A 20302-nucleotide genomic window follows, 5' to 3' on the forward strand; every position below is an offset into this window, starting at 1 on the left:
TCAAGCTCTGAGCAAGCTCTGAGCAAGCTCTAACCCTAACCCCACTGCCACTACTGCACTGCCTCAGCTCTGACTCAGGAGCACCTGAGGTCACTTGGGGCACTTAAGATGCACATTCCTGGGCCAAGGCCTCACAGAGCAGTTCCTCCATGGCCACTTGCACAGAGCCAGGCACCTTCCTGGCAACAAGCTCCACAGATTCCATCCACTAATGTCCGAGTCCTAGAACATGGGCGTGGGGGGGTGGGAGCAGCCCTGGGGCTGAGGATGCCGACCCAAACCCCAAGGAACCCCCAGCCGAGGAGGGGCACAGTATTCCTCCTAAGCCGGCACCTGGGTGAGGGCAAAGGCCACGTGGCTGACCACCACCTGCCACAGCCTCCCATTGAGGTCCGCGCTCTCTATCTGGTCCAGGTGTGTGTCCACCCAGTAGATCCTACAAAGACAAGGAGAGCAGCATGGGCTGCCAAAAGGCTTGTGGGGAGCCCAGACATTCTCCCGCCCCATCCCCCAGAGCGCCGTCAGCCCCTCCTGAGCCCAACAGGCTGGCGCAGTCAGGAAGTCCCTGATGAGAGGTGCTGCAAATCCCAAAGAAGAAAAGGGTAGCTGGTGATTTGTAAGTGGTGGGGGCCACAGCTGTTCTGGGCAGGGGCAGAAGTTCAGGACCGCAGGGCAGCCACTGCCCAGCCTCACCTTCAGCAGCTTGATGACCCTTCACTGCCTACCTCAGAATCTAAGCCCGTATTCCTTAGAAAGCCTTAAGAAGATGCGAAAGCCTACAGGACCCCACTGAGGCTAAAGGAAGGGGACAAACCTGCCACTCTTCAGGTGGCTTTGGTGCTTTTCCCTTCTGGAGGAGGGAAGGGAACAGGTTTGCTTCAAAGCCCCTTTTACCCTCTTCTCTTGCCCTCCGGCTCCCTTCACCTTGGGCAGGAGCTGTAAATTCTCACGCCTAAGGGCCCAGAATAGTAATAAAGACAAAGGTCAGCCCTGAAGTAGACAGGGGATAGTGAGGCCTGTGGCCAGGCCAGGATGTGCCTGCTAAAGGCACTCACACCGAACACCCCAAAAACCAGCCAAACACGCCCAGGCAAAGACTGAGGGTTGGATTCAGCAACCCAAACTTGAAGAACCCAAGCTCCTTCTTCCTTCTCATTGCTTCCTTTTCCTTACCTGCCAAGGAGTTCACTATCTTTCTACTTCCACCTCAACCCCCTCTCTACCCGTCCATCTTGCAGGAGGTTGTCTGGGACAGAGGCCCACCTGTGGGCATCATAGTCCAGGGTGAGGCCATTGGGCCAGCTCCAGGGCTGTGTTGATGAGGACTTTGTGCTCAGAGCCGTCCAGGTGTGCCCACTCAATTTTGGTGATGTGACCCCAGTCCGCCCAGAAGAGGTACCTGAGACACAACATGCCACCATCACAGCGGCACAGGATGCCGGCGCCCCAAGGACATGGGAAACCACCCACACCATCACACAGAGAAAGCCCCAAGGGCCCCTGTTCCAGGAACTTCCTCCCTAGCATCCCTCGTGCTGGCCACAGACGTATCCCTTCCTGGGGAAGACAGCGATGGCCCGGGGCTCGCCCAGGCTGTGGTTGACCACCACTCTGCAGCAGGAACCATCCAACCATGAATCTTCAATGGTGTTCCAGCCCATGTCTGTCCAGTACAGGTTCCTGGCCACCCAGTCCACTGCCAGCCCATCGGTGGTCTTCAGCCCATGCCTGATCACTGTCTCCATGTTGCTGCCATTCAGATCTGTTCACCTTGGGAACATCCCACGGCAGGAAGAGTGAGCAGACTGACCAGCACAGATGGAAACCCGCAAGTCCATGCTCTCAAACTGGGCTCCGCCAGACTGTAAGCTCCGTATGGCAGAGACCAAATCCCCATCAGCATCATCCTTGGCTCTGAGCTCACTAAGGACTCAGTCAAATGTCTGCAGAGCTGACGAGTGAATGCCTAGAGGCGGGGCACTTCCTGCTGGCCGGATGGATGGGGGGCGCTGGGCGGGGCACTTCCTGCTGGCCGGATGAAGGGGGGACTGGGCGGGGCATTTCCTACCGACAGGATGGATGGGGAGCTGGGCGGGGCACCTCCTGCCAACTGGATGAAAGGGAGGGGTCAGGGCATTTCCTGCCAACCGGATAGAGGAGCTGGGCGGGGCACCTCCTGCCAGCCGGATGAAGGGGGCAGGGCACTTCCTGCCAACTGGATGGAGGAGCTGGGCGGGGCACTTCCTGCAGGCCAGATGGAGGGACTGGGCGGTGTCTTGCCAGAAGGCAGGTTAACCAGGCCCCACACACCTTAGGCAAGAGGCGAGGCCTGCGAGCGGGTGACCATCAGAAAGGGAGATATTTCAAAAGCTACCTGTGCGTTTTCACGGTGGTCCTACACCAGGAGTTCCCACCTCAGGGTCAGGGGGGTGCCGCAGTCACTTGGGGGACTTCTCTAGGTAACATGTACCCCTCGCCCCCCCAGCATGGGGTTCTGCTGCACCCCTCAAGGACAGCAAAGGAGAAGCCACCGTCCTTCCACGTCACAACCCCTGCCATGGCAAACACCCTATGGGGGCAGGATGGCCTAGTCCTCACCTAGTCTGGGCCAAATATTTTGAGAATACTAAAACTGAAAGATAAAACAAAATCCCTGTCCACACCACAGGCTCCTACACTACCACACAGACGCTGGTTCAGCTACAAGGCTCACCCATCAGTGAGTCCTAGAGGATCCTTGGTGCTCCCTCGAGCTCGGTGGTAGGGGTGGAAAGCTCCATGGCCCCAGCCTGACTTTATTTTTTAACACACTGGACTTTCACATAAATTTTATGCAAGTCCACCAGTTTGAGACTCTTCTCTAAGTGACGACACTACAAAGCGAGCTAAATCAGGAGTAGGACTCACAGTCCAAATTGCTAAACCATTTCAGTGCATTTAGAGGTCAGCGTAAAACACAGCCTCCCCATCAGAGATTGGAGGCAGGTCTGCGCCCCTGGGGGCCTCGGAGACCCCTCCTACCTGATGACATCGAGGAACACATCTGTGTAGTAGACCTTCTTGTCCATGCTGTCGTAGTCCAGGGAGATCACGTTGTTGAGCTCAGGGACAGGGACGTGCACATCCGTATGGTCACTGGTGTCCAGCGAGATGCGCCAGATGGTGCCACGGCTGGAGAAGAGCAAGTAGGTCTCAGGAGTGGGGTCACACGTTCTACCATCTCCCTTCAGCTGGATGCCCATGGGGCAGGTACAGAAGAAGTCAGAAGGCCGAGACAGGAAGAGGTGGGAGCAGCCACCATTTCTGGAGCTGCACTTGTTGAAACCTGGTTATGAGAGCAAGAGGCACAAGTTTTCACACCCAACCTGGAAGACTGGCTGCATCTTTAAAAAGGCCCTGATTTCATGCAGCTGATTCTCTGCTTGTCTAGGAGGCAGGGTGTTGTGCTTGGTAGAGATGAGGCAGAAGAAGCAGAGGTGTCTCTGCGGGTCATTGGAAGGCAGGTGTAACTGCAGCCGCACCAAGGTGGAGCACAGACCCCGGGAGGGGCTGAGGGGCTCTGCCTTTGGTGGTGAAGGAGCCCCTGTGCTCTGGGACATCTGTGACATCGCGCTGCCCCTAGAATGCTCCAAGACTCCGGCCTATCCCATGGGGTCTGCTCACCCAGCGGCTGGGCGTGGTCCATGGCCTGGATGTCCATGAGGCCCGGCAGGTTGGACCTGACCAGGATGACGTTGCTGCCCATGCGCTTGTCGGCCCACTGGATGCTGCGGGTCTGCCAGTCTGTCCAGTAGATGTAGGAGCCGAGCAGGGTGAGGCCATAGGGTTGCTGCACGGGGGACACCAGCGTATGCCGGTTGTCCCCATTCAGGTCAGTCGTCTCGATTCGCTGGAGAGGAAGGGGAGGACAGGGGTGGCCATCAGAATGCCTGCCTCAGCCTGGCTCCCAGGCCCCAGTCATGGCCGGCAGGGCTCTCACCTCAGTGTGGCCATTGGCCCAGAGCAGCTGGGAGCTGGCCTTGTCCACAGTCAGCCCGTTGGGCCACCCCAGGTTGTTGCTGATGAGCACAGTGTGGTCTGAACCATCCATGCCAGACTGCTCGAGCTTGACGTTCTTCCCCCAGTCTGTCCAGTACATGAGCCTGGGCGAGGAAGGAAAGCAGCTGGTGACATGCATGGCCACCCTTTCCCTGGAGCATGGGGAGTGCCTGAGATGCTGCACATAGTGCTTTACATGGTCGCCTCCCTGACTCTTCTGCAGCTCCTGCACACGAGGCACTTTCACCAGCACCTGTTTCGCAGGCACGGAAGCTGGCCAGCAAGAGGTTACATGGTGGGCCCAAGGGGATGCGGCTAAGAAACAGAGAAGGAATTTGAACTCTGGTTTCCTGACTCCAAGGCCCACGCTTTTGACCCCTGTACTTTCCACTGCCACCCAAACAGAAGTCACAGGGAACAAACAGCCCAGGGAGGTCCATCCAGGGCTTTCCAGGAACAGGCCTGCCCCCCACGGCCCATGGTGCGCCCCTCCCTGGCCCCGCCTCACCCCATCTCGTGGAACAGTGCAATGGCCCACGGGCTGTCGAGGTCCTGCCACACCAGCACCTTCTGCATGGGCCCGTCCAGGCTGCCCGCTTTGATCCGGTTGGTTCCTGTGTCCGGCCAGTACACCTTCCTGCCAATGGCGTCCACCACGAGCCCATCTGTGGTCTGCAGCCCTGTGGGGAGTCAAGAGCGCACACTAGTTCCCACTTCTGATGGGTGGGCACTGCAGGGCACTGCGGGGCTCGGCGGGTGGGGCCGGGCTGTGAGGAGGCCCCATCTGTGGTGACGATGTCCTCGTGCCATGAGCCGTCCAGGCTGGCGCAGCTGATCCGGTGCAGTGTGCTGTCGGCCCAGTACACCTTGCCTGTGGAGGAGGCTCAGCTCAGGCAGGGAAACCGAGGGAGGTGCAGAAATGCCGGAGTGGGACGGCTAGTGGGGTGGCTGCAGGCGGAGATGGGCAGGGAGACCCGCGGGGCAGGGGAGGGTGGGGCCAGGGGCACGGGAGGCAGAGGGCCGTGGCAGCTGTGGGGTGGGGGCGGGAGGGGCCCACACAGACCCTCCTGGGGGTCCACCCTGATGGCGATGGCGTTCTTCATGGTAATGTTGACGGGCACCACCACGTCGGCAAAATAAGGGATGTCCAAGGAGACCCCGCGGACATCTACTGTCCTGGAGAAGATGAGGAAGCTGCTCATGCCTGCATGGTGGACAGAAGGAGGGGGCATGCCCCTGACTGTGGCCATGGAGAGGAGCTGGGCTCAGGCCAGCCAACGGTCTGCGATCCAGGGAGAGCTATTCAAATGGAGACTAGAACAGGGTGGCTCTGAGGACTGAAAGAATTCACGTGCAGGAAGTGCCTAGCCCCGGCGCTGGCACAGAAGGGCTCAGAAGATGGCCGCTGTTTACTAACGTCATGGGAGCAGGTCTAGAGGAAGGACCCTCTGCTACAGAGCTTCAGAAATGGAGGAAAGACCCCAGAAGACTTTCTGCACAGCCTGAGAGGCACGACGCACAGCTCCTTTCTTACTCCAAATTCCCCAGCATGTCAGGTTCCAAATGCTGCCATGCAGAGGCTGCCATTAAGCTGTGCTTATTGCATGACCACAAAGGGGCCACATCCAAGGGGGCAGGGTGCCACTTTCATTGCACACAAGGTGCATTTTATGTTTACTATGACCATTTTGGGGCAGGTGAAAGTAAAATGTCTTCTTTTAATCAAGTCATTATATTATGACATTTTTTCAACAGATAAAAGGAAAACGTCTTAAGGAAGGAGCACCTTTTCCTAACAGGCACAAGATCACCACCTGGGCCAGTTGGACCCCTGCCTCCAGTCCAGTGCACCTGCTCCTCTGGGCATCTCCCCCTTTCTAAACGCACCCCCCCAGTCTCTCCCCTAAGCCTCTAGAAGTTCCAGGAACCACAGGGCTTCTCAGACCACCTAGAGCCCATCTGCAAGGAAAGAGAGCCGCACCCCCCAGAAGGCTCTCTGCAGGTGTGTGATGCTCTGACTCACCTGGCGAACAGGTCTTGCCATCTGGCAGCAAGTTGATGCCTGTGGGGCAGGTGCAACTAAAGCCAGGGGGATTCGGGGACCGAAGACAGAGGTGGCTACAGCCGCCATTCTCCAGCGCACATGGTGTGGACACTGGGTAGGAGAGAAGAGGGCGGTCAGTGAAGAGAAGCTGGGTTCAAAGCCAGAGTGGGCCGGGGGCTGCCCACCTTGGGGCCAGCGGCAGTGGAAGACGTGGATGTCCATGAGGCTGTCCAAGTTCTCCTGCAGGGTCTCCTGTCCCCGGCCCGTCCGCCGGTCGGCGCTCTCAATGCTCTTGGTCTGCCAGTCGGTCCAGTAGATGCGCTCCCCATGAAGGGTCAGCCCGAATGGGTGGGGGAGCTGGCTCCCGATCAGCACCTGCAGGCCCAGGACAGGGTGACCCCAGGAGGGTCCGGGGCAGAGGCAAAGGCGGCTCTGCCCTGATCCCACAGGGCAGCCTTCAGCAGGCGCTGGAGATAAACCTGCCACTTAACTGGTAGAGGCCGGCACCAAGGATAGGGGGTGGGGGTGGGGGTGGGGTGGACGGAAAGAGACTGTATGCAGTTTACAGCATAGAAGCTCTCCACATTACTAATTCTAAAAGGAAAAAGAGCAACTTTCCAGTGGATACCATCTTAATCCAGCAATCAAAGATAAAATCACCAACAATGGGACAAACCAGCATCATGCACCTATGAGGAGGCTGAGACGTCAGGACACAACTTCACTCACTGCTGCCAAAAAGGCATCATCTAAATCTAATCGGGATAAGACAAATCTAAATTGAAGGATATTCTACAAAAGAACTGGATTTTACTCTTTAAAAATGCAAAGGTCAAGAAAGACATAACAGAAAGGCTGAGGAAGTGTCCCCGATTAGAGATTAAAAAGAGACGGCCACTAAACAGTGGGTGACTCTGGACTGGATCCTGGACCAAGGAAGACAGAAAGAAAGGGAAGCAAAGCTCTAAGGGACATTGGAACAATTGGTGGTGAATTCAAATGTGGAGTATGGGTTAGAGTCATATCAATGCTAAATTCCCTGATTTTAAAAATTGTACTGTGGTGATGTAAAACAATCTATGCACGTAGGAAATATGTGTTGAAATATTTAGGATCAAGGGGAAGATGTCTCCAACTTAATCTCAGATGGTTCAGAAAAAAAATTATATACATATATAGAGAGAGACAGAGAGAGAAAAGGGAAGGCAGGGAAAGAGAGAGAATGGTAAAGCTGGTATGGCAAAATGTTAGTTATTGGTTTTTTTTTACTCATCTTACAACATTTCTGTAACTTTGAAATTATACCAAGACACACAGTAATATAAACAAAAATAAAAGGGGGGGTGGAGAGAGACTGAGATCCTGGGCCCAATATGCAGTTGGTGATTAATTAGTGTTGGTTATGGTGGTCATTAGAAGGGTCTGTGCAGTGGTCTCCCGCCCACAATCCAGACATATCCCCCGTTTCCTTTCGCCAGCAGCCAACGGCACCCACCGGGCAGCCAGCACCCCAAGGAAGCAACACCTACCCACACTAGGACCTGTGTCCCCCCGCTGCCATCATTGCTAGCCAGTGGGGGCTGCTCTGCAGTCCACCAGGGCCCCGGAGGCTGCTTGTGCCAGCCTTACCTTCCTCTGGCTGCCATCCAGCCCAGAGAACTCAATTGTCTTCATGCCGGCATCTACCCAGTACAGCCGCTGAGACCCGTATTCAATGGCCAGTCCATTAGGCCAGGTCAGATTAGATGCGACAATGACCTGGCGGCCAGATGCATCCATGCCAGCTCTTTCAATCTTGGGGCTCGTCCCCCAGTCAGTCCAGTACATGTACCTGGGCACAGGTAAGGGAGGCCTTATGCACCTTCGTGTCAGGACCTGGTGGGGAGTCAGGGCTGCAGGGCTTCTGCCACCACAGCTGCCCCCGCTCCCGGCTCTGCTCCCAGCCCAGCCCTGGCTCAGGCACCCCTTGCCACCCTCACACCCTCTGCCACTCCCCAAAGGCACCCAGGGTTTTAGAAAGGCAGCACCCACTGCTCAGGGAGTGGTCAGCAAATAAGGCCTTTTTCAGAATAAAGAAAGAGGAGAGGTGAAAATGGGGAGGAAGAAATATTTTCTCGACTGGATCTGTTAAATAATGACAACGCAGGGATTTAACAGAACACTATATAAGCCATCGTTAAAAAGAACAAGGCACACCAATATGATCAAATGGAAAGATAACCAAGACACAGAAAAGTGAAAAAGTTGTAAGACCCAGACCACCACCACCAAATGTACATGTACACTTAGAAAAAAAGCTGGGAAAAATACCCTAAATGATTAACAATGGTTATTGCTGGAGAATGAGATTATAGGGAATTTTCACTTTCTACAGGTTTAACATTATTTTTTTTACAATGAGTTACTTTTGGGAGCCAACGTCCCTTCCCCTTCCCCCCAAAAGCTGAAGAAATGTCAAGGGTTTCCTTGTTGCAGAGGAGACAGGGCTGCCACTAGCATTGTGGCTGCCGCCACAACCCTCGCAGCCTCGGGGCGCCCTCCCTCATCCCCGGGCCACGGGGGGTGGCGGGGCAGGTGCTCACCCATCCACGGGCTCCACCACTATGTCCCGGGGGTGGTCGAGGTTCTCCCAGACTAGCACGGTGCGCATGCTGCCATCGGTGTTGGCCACCTCAATGCGGTCCGTACCTGGGGAAGCAAAGGCAGTGACCTCAGTCCCGCCCCTCACTCACCTCCCACCTGCCGTGCAGGCGATGCGCAGAAGTGTGCTTTCACAGATGGCCCGGCTAGCTAGGGAATCCAGTTGCAAGAGGAAATTCAGGGAGCTGACCAGTCCTTTTCTTAGAAACGCAAGGCTTCCCCAGCTCCAGCAACTGGTCCTGCTTTCTCACTTAAGGCGATGACACCCAAACTCGTGTGTGCATAAGAACCCAAAGACTCTGGGCTCAGAATCTCAAGATAATGATTCAGTACGTCTAGGGTGGGACACCAAATTTTGCATTTCTAACAAGTTCCTGGGTGCTGCCGGTGTTCCTGAGCCAGGGATCACCCTTGGAATAGCCGTGGTTTGAGGTGTCTCCCTGCCTGCCATGCCTACCAGGCGAGAAAACAAATACCTGTTTTACCCAGACAGCGAGGGACAGAAAACCCACAGGGCCCTAGATTCCTCCTCTGAAATGCTTTAAAACACTCTCGCCCCCTTCACCATCTGCACAGGAGAAGCAGCTGCCGTTTGACTGGCAAATGCCACAACTCCAGGACTGAGCTTTGATTGCAGCTCTGTAGCAGCCCAGTCGTTCCTGACCCACCAGGGACTCAGGCCGAGAAGTGCGGTCGGGATGGGCACGGGGTCCATTCAGCCCGAGGCCAGCATCTTAAATAAGAGGACTCCCAAAGCGGCGGGCACCCACAGCCGGCAGTGCCGCCCTGCACACACCTGCATCCATCCAGTACAGCTTGTTGGTGACCCAGTCAATGGCCAGGCCTGCAGGGCTCCCCAAACTGGTGTCCACTACCACCTGGGCAGGAAGCAAAGCTCTGTCACCACCTGTACTTTCGCTCCATCTCTGGGCACACACTCAGCCTGGCCCCAGGTCTGGAGAAGGCAGGGGAGCCCTCGTCCTGGAGGGCGGCTGCCATCCCCATGGTCACCCGCCCTCGCGGGCCGCCCTGTGGAGCCCTAACCTCCTGGCCCATCCCATTCCACTTGGCCCTGCTAACGGTGTCAGTGCTGACATCCGTCCAGTACACGTAGTCATCCCCGGAGTCCCAGTCAAGGGCCACAGCACTGCACATGTCGGCCAGTGGGATGACATCATCAGACAGGTCCTCTGTGTCAAAGCTGATCCGATGGATGTCCATCCTTTGGGCAAAAAGCAAGAACTTCTCAAGACCTGTTCAAAGGCCAAAAGGGGTCTCCTTTTAATGCTCTAAATCCAGTAACAGTGGCAGACACAGGTGCTGGCCTGTGTGACATCGGTTCAATCACACCGCCGGCCCCTCTGGTCCCCTGCTCGGCACACTGCAGGCCCCTCAGGACACGGGCAGCCCACGCGGCAGAGTCAGCACTTCGGATCAAAGGGAAACAGGTTCTGCCCAGGGCCCCGAAGCATGTCTGGTGGTTCTCCTCTCCATTTCTCTCTCCTAGTTGTTTTCTCCCATCTCCTCTAGTGCACTGGCCGGCTCACTGCCCACCCCCCCACCACTTCTCTGGCCTTGGTATCTGCTTTGAGTTTCTGCCATTCTACTCCATCAGCTAGAGCCCTTCTCCCTGCTTTTCTCTCTACAGCTTTAGCCAAGAGTGACTATTTCCTGGGCACACACTCTCTGTCATGCCCTGTGCTTGCTGCTTGACTTGTCTGGTCTCCTTCCCTCACACCAACACTTTGGGAGACGTACTATTCTTGTTCCTACTTTCTAGAGAAGGCGAACAGGCCCAGCACGACATGGCCACAAAGCCCCAGAGCTGGGACTTGAATCCAGTCTGTCTGGCTCCAGCGACAGAGCTTTGGCCACTCCCCCTGAAACTTTTCCCCCTTGCTCTTCCCTACCCTCTGCCTCTCCTCTGTTCTGAGTGGGCTCCCAGCGAAGACTTCTGTCTGGAAAGGTAATTTCTGCCTAGTAATATCAATCCTCTTCTCTCAAGCTCTGGGAAACCCTTAAGGGGAAGCTCCTGGGACAATCTCTTATGTCTCACTAAGACAGCATGAGATGAGCCGGGCACAAAAGAACACAAGGGAAAACCTCAGAGCAGGACACCAGGTTCTCAATCCATGTGTGTTGAAACAATATTGTCCGGTTCCTCTGGAATTTTTCCCTAATCTTGCTCTTTGGAAAGGACCCAGATCCCAAGAGAATATTATTTTAACCCAAGATGAGAGGGTCAGTGGGGTACAAAGTAGAACAACAGCAGCTGCTGATGTGTGAGGAAGTACCCAGACCCCTCTCTGGTCGTGCAACAAGCTGAATCACACCTCTCTGGGTTAGGACAGTCCTAGGAAAACTCACCTGCATGGCTCTGAATTACACCAGGCCACCCCTCAGAGCAGCAACCCTGCAGGAGCCCAAAGCAAGTCAGAGCAGCAACTCTGGGCAGGACCAGGGAGCTGGCGCAGGAGGCAGGGAGGTCCACTGTCTTTCACTGGGCATGGATTTATCCAGACCTATGTATACTACGCATCATGGGAGATGCTGATTTTGGCTCCCTGGTTTAGGAAGGCCTGGTACCTTCTTGCTGCTTCTAGATTCTACCTGGTGAAATGACAGACAAGCCAGGCTTGAGGCCTCAGTGATGCTGGGGCCTCTGTCTCAGCCTTGCCCTAGGAGAGCCCACCCCTCAGATGCCTCCTCTCCAGGTGTTAGGTAGGAGGCTGGCTCCTCCCACACCGGGCAATCCCTCAAGGCCCCGTCCTTTGTTCCTCCACCCACCCTCCCAGGCCCCACACTGAGGCCAGCGCCCAGACCCACTCACTTTGGGCACAGGCATGGCTGCTGATCTTGCAGAAGCCAGTGGGGCAGGTGCAGGTGTAGTTCTGCCTGCTGGGTAGACAGAGGTGGATGCAGCCTCCATTGTTGTCTCCACAGTGGTTTTTTCCTGCTCAAAGAGCCCAGAGCAAGAGCACTGAGTGAGACCAAGTTTTGTGAGATGGAGCCAGGGCTAGGAAGCAGGAGTTTAGCCACACTATGCACTGCTAGAAGGCAGGAATCAGGTCTTATTATTTTTTCAACCTGCCCCAGCTGCTAGCACAGGGAGTCCCTGGCACCCAGGAGTTGTCCTACAAATGTTTTCAGGAATTAGGTGGGGCAGTGATGCAGGGTGAGTCAACAGTCTCATGAGTCTCTATGCTGCACCGCCCCGCATGCCCAGCAGAGGGGGCGTGGCCCACGTCCCACCCTCAGTGATCAGCAGAGGCAAAGGCAGCCGGGACTGGTGCAAGGGAGGTTCTCGGGCACCAGAGACCCCGTCTCTCCCTGGGCTTCACTGGCTCACCCCTTGGGCGGCGCTTTGTGTTTTTACCTGGAGGCTGGCACTGGGGGTGTAAGGTATGGATGTCCATGGGGAAGTGGAGCTTGTTGCAAATGATTTCCTGATTCTTGCCCGTGAACTTGTTGGCACTGTTGATGCTCTTGGTGTGCCAGTCTGTCCAGTACAGGCTGTCCTCAAACACTGTGATGGCGAAGGGGTGTGGCAGGCCTGGGGAGGCCCAGTGAGACCTCAGCGAGATGTGCCGGATCTCAGTGTGCCACGGAGGGGTGGGCAGGCCGGGGTTGGGTGGGTGGGCAGGCCAGAGGGGTGGTGGGAAGGTGGGGGGGCGTGCAGCCAGAGGCTGGGTGGCTGGCGGGCAGGCAGGGGTAGCTGGGATGGGCGGCTGTGGTGGGGCAGGCCTACCCTGGCTGATGACAGCCTTGTGGTGACTCCCGTCCAGATTGGCCCTCTCGATGACATGGTGCTTGGCGTCCACCTAGTACATGCAGTGGCCAGCGCAGTCGCTGGTGAGGCCATTGGGCCAGAAGAGATGGGTGTCAGCGATGACATGGCACGCAGAGCCGTCCATGCTGGAGGCCTCGATGTGTGGTGTGTTGCCCCAGTATGTCCAGTAGATGGTCCTGGGTGGGAGAGTCGAGAGGCCACCCAAGGGTAGTGGCTCGGCAGCCAGATGACAAAGACACCAGATCCCAGCAGCTGGGAGACTCTTCTCATTCACCCACAGGGTGCTTTCCAAAAGCTTGAATTCAGGGGTCTTTAGACAGGACATTCACTCATTTATCAAAAAAAAATTCCCGAGTACCAGGCACGGGAGGACACTGTCCTAAGCTGGGGAGCCTTAAGTAAGTTGATGGTAAAATACTGAACACCTAAAACTTACCTACTGGGCATTATGAACCTTTTCAAATACATCATCTCATTTCATCGTCATACAACTATGAGGCAGGTACATGCTTTTAGCATCAATTAAGAAATAAGTAAACTGAGGCAAACAGCGGTCAATGAGCCCAGGGTCACACAGCTGGTCACTGCAGACCCAAGACCCAACCCAGCTCTGTCCGGTTCAGGGTCCCCATCGCCAAGGCACCCTGGGGGAGCCCGTGGGCCTGGGGAATGCCCTAGAAGTCGCAGGAGGGACTCAGGAGCTTGACTGCCCAACTCACCCTTCCATGGGGTGCAAGGCGAGGGCCCGGAGCTTCTCGAGGTTCTGCCACAGCAGCACCTTCCAGTGGGCTCCGTCCAGGATGGCCACCTCAATCCTTGACGTCCCCAAGTCAGTCCAGTAGAGTTTGTCGTGGACCCAGTCTACAGCCAAGCCCCCTGTGAGAGGCAGGGGCACAGTTAGCCGCTCAGCCTGGGCCCCCGTGCTACTCTAACAAGAGCAAATGCCCACAGGAGGCCAGGTACGCTGTAGCCATTCTGCATATACTAACTCATTTCATTCTTACTGCAACCCTGTGAGGTGGGGACTCTAATTCCCATGAAGAGGAGGAAATGGGGGCAGAGAAGTCAAGCAGCCAACCAAGGCCATGCCTTCGCACGTCCCTGCCGACCATGCTGCACCCGGGCTCGGGTCTGCCCTGCTCTCTCTCAGGGGTTTGCAATTTGTGGCCTCAGGTCCTGCAGAGGCACTGCAGAAGCTGCACCAAAGGTGACACCCTTCACCCACGCGTACGACAGCCTGAGGCTGCAAGGTGAGTGCCAATGTCCTTTCTTCCATGAACACTGAGATACAATTATCTGGGTCAGCCAGAATGTTCTCAAAACTGACCTAGCAAAAGAAATTCGGGAACAAACTGGATGCTAAGCCTGATAGGAAATTGTAACCATCACACACAGATCTTCTGATTTCAAATCACTGTACTCATCAAAAGCCTTCCTGAGCTTATGGACTGAGCTCAGTGACGGGCAGATGTAGGCGTGGGCTGTGCGTCCAGCTCTGGACCTACAAAGGGAGTCCGTGCTGACCAGTATTTCCTATGTTGTAGTCCATCTAAGATTTCACTGGAAGAAAAAACAGGTTCTGCTGCCCGCGACTGGCCAACTGCCCCTTGGCCTCTTCCGCGGCCGCTCTGTGAGCTCTGAGTGCCCCCGTCCCATCCCCAGGGCCCACCCCACCTGGGCTCTCCAGCCCCGTGGACACGACTTCCTCCACGCTGCTGCCGTTGAGGCTGGCCTGCAGGATCCGGTCCAGGGTGATGTCCGACCAGAAGACGAGCTCACGCCGGTGGTGGAAGTCCAGGGCGATGGCGTTCTCCAGGTTGTTGAGCAGCAGCGTGTACTCGGGGCGGTGCGGCAGCACCTGCCGGATGTCGATGCGGTTGGTGAACAGCAGCACTGGCTCCAGCCCTGCGGTGCAGCACAGAAATGGGCCTGGGCTCCAGAGCCGCCCTGGGGCACTTCGGCACGCCCCCCCCCCCCAGCTGGCAGGGGGGGGCGGGCCACCAAGCGGGCTGCAGGTGCTCTCCAGGAGTAGTGGGAGAGAGGGACCCCGATGATGCCCCTCACCCATGCAGGGCTGTCTTGCCAGGAAGGCAGCTCCCTCTGCGCCACACTGAGATGGATGTCGCTCAGGCGCTCGGTCAGCTTCTTGGGCCCGTCCAGGCCCAGCCCTGTACCCGCCTGGCCAAACGCCAGCGCCCCTCACTCAGTGCCCTCTACCCAGTGCCCTCTGCCCCGCATCCCTCATCCAGCGCCCTTACACGGCACCCTTTACCCAGCGCTCTTACCCAGACCCTTGCAGCTGCGCTGGTCAGGACGCAGCTCATAGCCCGCTTTGCACCAGCACTGGAAGGCCCCCTCGCTGTTGGTGCAGCCCTGGCTGCAGTACCCCTCCTCAGCACATTCGTTCACATCTGGGAGGGGCAGGCAGGGTCAGGAGCACGCCCCTCCACTGTCCGCAAGCCACCAGCTGCATTCCCGCCCATGTGCCCCCATCCTGGCCAGGCTGTGTTACAAGTGATTCCACCTAGGCTGGAATCCATCCTCTGCCACTCACCAGCTGTGTGGCCTTCAACAAATTACCTAACCTCTCTGAGCCTCAGTGTCCCCATCTGTGAAATGGGAGGGACAGTTCCCACCTCTTAGGGTTGCCGGGGGGATTAAATGAGGCCTGGTCCAGCAAAGGCCTGACCCTGAGGGGATCCAGCCACCTGCCTGCGGCCCATTCCCGGTGGGCCGGCTCACCCTGGCACGCTTGTCCATCCTCCATGAGCCGATAGCCTGTGTGGCAGGTGCACTGCACTGCCCCCCGCACCAGCTGGCACTTGTGGGTGCAGCCGCCGTTGTTGACGCTGCAGCTCTCCTCTCCAGTCTGGGGCCCTGTGCCAACCATGCCAGAGATGGGGGCACAGACCACAGTCCCCCACCGATGGCCGCCTGGGCCTTCCCCAGGCCAAAGACAGGGCTCCTGGGCTGTGAGGGCCCCTGCTCGGCCACCTGCCCTCGGGGCACTCATGGCAGCTCTGTGGGGTGTGCTCATTACTGTGGTCCCCACAGTCGTCGATCCCGTTGCACAGCTTCCGCTGCCCGATGCAGCGCCTGTTCGCACACAGGAACTAGTCCGAGGCACACTGGGGGCTTCCTGGGGAGGGAAGGAGGCGGGGAGGGTCACACAGGGCAGGCTGGGGTCCGCAGAGGAAGGGAGCCCGTTATCCCCCAGACAGACGAGATTCGGGGCGGGAGGGCTGGGGTCCTGGGCAGGAAGCAGCTCCATGGCAGCGTGCCCTGTTCTCCCCACGACGCCCCAGAGGGAAAGCGGAGCATGCAGAAGAGAAGGGGACATGCAGGGGTACCGCAGTAGGGGTGGGGGGACGGAGGGGCGAGGGGCTGTCAGCCGCCGCGGCCCCAGCGAAGGCAGCTGCACGCGTGCAGCAATGTGAGTGGCCACCGGACTGCGCAGCCCTTTATCACGTTCCGGGCCGGGGCTGCAGGCCGCACCGCACCTGCAGTGGGAAGGGCAGGTGCGGCCCAGGCCATGGTCCAGGACTGAAAAAGGCCCACCTCGGCCCCACTGGACAGGCAACCAGGCCTGCCTCTACCCCCACCCCACCCAACCACAGCCAGGGGTCTGGGGCAGCGATGCGAGACCCCACCTGTGTTCTCGCAGTTCTCTTCATCACTGTTGTCTGCACAGTCTTCCTCCCCATCACAGTGCCAGGACTGCCGGACGCAGCGGCATGACCGACAGCGGAACTGTTCCGTTGTGCACATCAAGGTGGCTGGGCAAAGCGGAGGCCTCGTGACGGGCTGGCCTCCAAGTCTCCGCCTGCACCCCAAAGCTGCTCTTGATGTCAGCGCCCCTGCCAGAGCCAGTCTTCCTGACCCTGGCATCACGGCTGGCCCTGGTGGCGCCTGCAGTGCAAATCACCAGTAGGCGGGGACCAGCCTTGAGACACCTGAGGACCCTCAGCGGGGACAGGGCCAGGACAGATGCGCTACTAGGGGCATGGCCTTTGGGACTGGTGCCTCGAGCCGGGCACGACCTGCCCACGTGCACAGAGGTGCCATGCAAAATGTCCTGTCCTGCTGGCCCCTGGCCCCGTGTGCCTCCCCAGGCCTGGCCCCACTCACTGCAGTTGTGCTCGTCGGACTGGTCGTCGCAGTCGGCATCGCCATCACAGCGCCAGCCCACGTTGGTGCACAGGCCACTGCCACACATGAACGCCCTGGAGCGGCAGGGCTGCTGGGAGGCTGCAGACACCACGCCCGTCACAGCCGGTCCACGCACAGCTCCCCAGCGCAGGCCAGAAGGCAGGACCCATGCCAGCCACCCGGAGCGCAGGCACCCATGCCTGGCCCCGCGCCTCCCTGGAAGGGCCCCACCCGGCCCCTCCGGCCCCTGCCCGGCCCCATCTGGCCCCTCTGATGCTCACAGCAGTCGGACCAGTCTCCACAGTCGTCGTCGCCATCGCAGCGGTAGGTGTCAAGGATGCAGTGACCGTAGGCGCACGGGAACTCCTCCAGGCTGCAGGGGGCGGCTGGCACCGTGGACGCTGTGGGGCAAGGGGCTCTGCTCAGACTGGTGGAGGGGTGCTCTGACTGCCGGGGTGGTGTCCGGTCAGGTTGCTTCCTCATGAGGGAAAGAAAGGGGCCCTCCTGCCCACTGGGGGGCTTGCAGTAGGGTGGGAGCTCTTGGACTCTGCCCGCCCTGCCCGCCACAGCGCACTCCTCGGGTCAGCCCGCTGAGGGCACATGCCCTGTCCCAGTCCAAGAGCCCGAGGCCAGGGCCACTCATGGCAGCTCTCCTCGTCAGAGCCGTCCTTGCAGTCGGTGTCGCCATTGCAGAACCAGTGCTCAGCGATGCAGCCTTCGTCGCTACAGTGGAACTCTTTGTCGAAGCACTTGCGTAGGTCTGGGGGGCAGAACCTGTCCTGAGGGCCCCCACAGGTGCCTGCTGCCCCCGGGCTGTGATCCCACCCAAAGGCCCTGCAGACCCAGGGTGGATGTTCTGGGGAAAGCTGGGCCCTGGGGAGCCCGGGCCTGCCCCATGGTCTGGTTCTGGGGTGGGGGGCCGCCCCCTGCCTTCCTGCAGCCGGGGCTTGAGGTGGCACCATGGCTGCACCCTTGCGCCTGCCTGCCCGCCCCCGGGCCCCCTCACCGCACTGCTCATCGCTGTTGTCGCCACAGTCGTTGTCACCGTCGCAGTGCCACAGTCTCCGGATGCAGTAGCCATTCCAGCAGGGGAACTCGTCCTCCTCATACTCACGGGGCACTGCGGGCATGGGGGCGGTCAGTGGTCAGCGGTCAGTGGGGAGCGGAGCCCAGGGAGCCCTCCCAGTCTGCAGCACTCACGACAGTCCTGCACGTCCGAGTTGTCCTCGCAGTCGTTGTCGCCGTCACACACCCAGGAGCGACGGACGCACTTGCCGTTGTCACAGTGGAAGTCCAGCGGGGAGCAGGTGGGCAGCACTGAGTCCAGAGGGGACAGAAGGGCTCGTCCATCCCATGCGTGGCTTGCGCGTGCCAGCCCGAACCCCTTCCCATGCCTGGTCCCAGGTCTCCCGGCCACCCCGGCCCCCACGCACACCCTGCTCCTGCCCCAGCGGACGGAAGCCCCACCAGAAGGGAGTGGTGGCCAGGGGTCCCGGGGCCGGGGGAGAACCACCCCAGGAAGTCAAACCATGGATAACGGAGAAAGAAAACATGAGCAAGAGAAACAGAAGTGGGAAAAAGAGAGAGCTGGAGTGTCTCTTTCTCTTCTCTTACTAAACAAAGATTAACACATGTAGGCTCAAACCCCACTTCCAGAACTCATTACTTACACTGAGAGGTCAGTTACCCTCTCTGAGCAACAGTTTCTTTGAGTGTAGAATGGGGATAATTATACTCGGCTCACAGAGGCCTTTTGAGATAATGCATATGAAAGTGAGGCATTTACAATCATCACAATTAGTGAACGGGTTAATTAATAAGGCTCAGGTTGTAGTTTCATTCTCATTAGATTAATTAGCACCGGCGGCTACCGTGCTGCAGGTGAGAGACCGCCTCCCCAAACCCCAGCAGCTGGCTCAGCAGCGGCATCTCTACACATCCAAGCCAGGGCACCCAGGCCACCTGGGCACAGGCCACTACTATGAAGGGCAGAGGGTGATTTAAAGAAAATGTAAGATTTCTTCCAAAATTTATGATATTTAAAAAAGCTATGCCTGCATAGCTAAGACAAGAAATGGAAATCATCTGCATCCATGTAGAGTCTGTAAATTTAAAATGCAGAGTAGGTAGGACACGTACACAAATGCCTCTGCACATAAACATCAGGGAGAGCTACCCAGAGGGACCGCCTGCTGCCCCGGGGCACTCTCCCCCACGCTTGTGTCCAGGCTGGGTGGGCTGCACACATGAGCACAGGAGAGGCAGGGCAGGGGTGGCGGGCCAGAAACCTCCCTCTGTGGGCTCGGCCCTCTGAGCCTGCTGCAGGGGACCCACAGGGCCCACCCCAGCCTTGGCTGGCTCCCCAGCCCCGGGGACACGTTCTTACTACAGCCATCCTCATCGCTGTGATCCCCACAGTTGTTGTCCCCATCACACTGCCACTGGGCGGGGATGCAGGTGCACTCGCCGAGGGCGCTCACCGCGCACGTGAAGTGGCTGCGGCCACAGGTGCACTCGGGGCTGCCGGCCAGGCCTGGGCAGAAAAGGGATGGGGGTGGGTGGGGGCTCGGCTCCTGCCCATGCAAAGCCTGCACAGGGGGAGGGCCGGGAGCCCAGGTGGGCATGGTGCTAAGGGGACACCCCTCACGCCCCCCCACCCCTTCCCTGGGCAGAAATGGCCAGGCAGGGTCCCTCTGTCTCCCTCTAGGCCCAGATGCGGTGATCCGCGCAGCAGGCAGGTGTGGAGGAAGGAGAAAGTGTGCTATCAGCAGGTCTCCAATTCCTCCCCCCCAAACCCGGGTTGAGATACAGAAGATTCCGCCTCTGTCCAGGGCCTCGGGACTTGGTCACGGACGCAAGACACATGAGTGGGGTTAAAATGGTGGAAGTCCCTTTAGTACAGGAGCCCCTGGGGAGAAGGGTGGCCAGGAGGGGGGCCAAGGGGTGGAGAGGGGCGGGGACAGCCAGGGCCCTCCTGTCCAAGGGGCAGGCGGCAGCCTGGAGAAGGGGGACAGAGGCAGCCCCTACCCCGCCTCAGCAGGAGGGGCCTGCCCAGCGCGCATCAAGCACTCTGCCCGCTGAGTTCCATGACCAGCTGCCACAGTCCTCGCCAGCGTGCCCGGCAGGATGCCCGGGGTGGTGTGGGAAGGGCACAGTGTCCCCGACCCAGCCTCAGCTGGAACATGGGGCTTTGCCAGGGTCACTTCAGGCTCCCAGCCTTCATCTAACCGCTCAGGCCTGCGGCCACCCCGCCGCCCTCCCCACCCGCTCCCTCCCCATGCGCCCTGTCCCCCCTGGTCTGAGGCAGCAGTGCTCAGCCCCCACTCCACTGTCCCCCGCCCTCACCATTTCCCTGGCCTGCCTCCCCTCTCTTGGCTCAGCTCCTTGAGGCACATCCTTACCTCACATCAGAATCACTGGCCTGGCTCAGTTAGGGCTCAGGGCGGGACAAGAGGGCGAGCTGCCACCCCTCCAGGGTGCGCCTGAGACCCTACCCCTCCTGGCCTCAACCCAAGAATGAGCACGAGGCAGGGCCCTTCTTGCAGGTGGATGGCCAGATGGGGATCTGTGAACCCCTGAAATGGCAGAGAAATGTGTGTTTCTGAGGCCAGGGGCCACAGCACTTGCCAGGCTTTTGGCCG

The 20302-nt window shown here is 58.5% G+C and overlaps 1 protein-coding gene across 1 annotated transcript in view; it reads right to left on the bottom strand.

Moving 5' to 3' along the window:
• LOC143649336 (low-density lipoprotein receptor-related protein 4-like) overlaps nt 1-18590 on the bottom strand; it is a 33845-nt gene extending 15255 nt beyond the window's left edge. Inside the window, 31 exon segments of the mRNA XM_077119439.1 lie at nt 334-436; nt 1264-1304; nt 1306-1400; nt 1553-1770; nt 3022-3325; nt 3664-3889; nt 3980-4142; nt 4547-4724; nt 4829-4909; nt 5102-5242; nt 6062-6193; nt 6268-6457; nt 7712-7913; nt 8665-8770; nt 9519-9600; nt 9767-9975; nt 11553-11675; nt 12099-12275; nt 12471-12688; nt 13232-13388; nt 14187-14417; nt 14798-14923; nt 15255-15389; nt 15526-15651; nt 16163-16288; nt 16641-16760; nt 16943-17062; nt 17305-17421; nt 17668-17781; nt 17862-17978; nt 18533-18590. Of these exon segments, the coding sequence (XP_076975554.1) occupies nt 334-436; nt 1264-1304; nt 1306-1400; nt 1553-1770; nt 3022-3325; nt 3664-3889; nt 3980-4142; nt 4547-4724; nt 4829-4909; nt 5102-5242; nt 6062-6193; nt 6268-6457; nt 7712-7913; nt 8665-8770; nt 9519-9600; nt 9767-9975; nt 11553-11675; nt 12099-12275; nt 12471-12688; nt 13232-13388; nt 14187-14417; nt 14798-14923; nt 15255-15389; nt 15526-15651; nt 16163-16288; nt 16641-16760; nt 16943-17062; nt 17305-17421; nt 17668-17781; nt 17862-17978; nt 18533-18590 (4536 nt within the window).
• Between the last annotated feature and the right edge of the window lie 1712 nt (nt 18591-20302).

This window comes from Tamandua tetradactyla, chromosome 11 (genome assembly GCF_023851605.1).
Source record: "Tamandua tetradactyla isolate mTamTet1 chromosome 11, mTamTet1.pri, whole genome shotgun sequence".
NCBI classification, from domain to species: domain Eukaryota; kingdom Metazoa; phylum Chordata; class Mammalia; order Pilosa; family Myrmecophagidae; genus Tamandua; species Tamandua tetradactyla.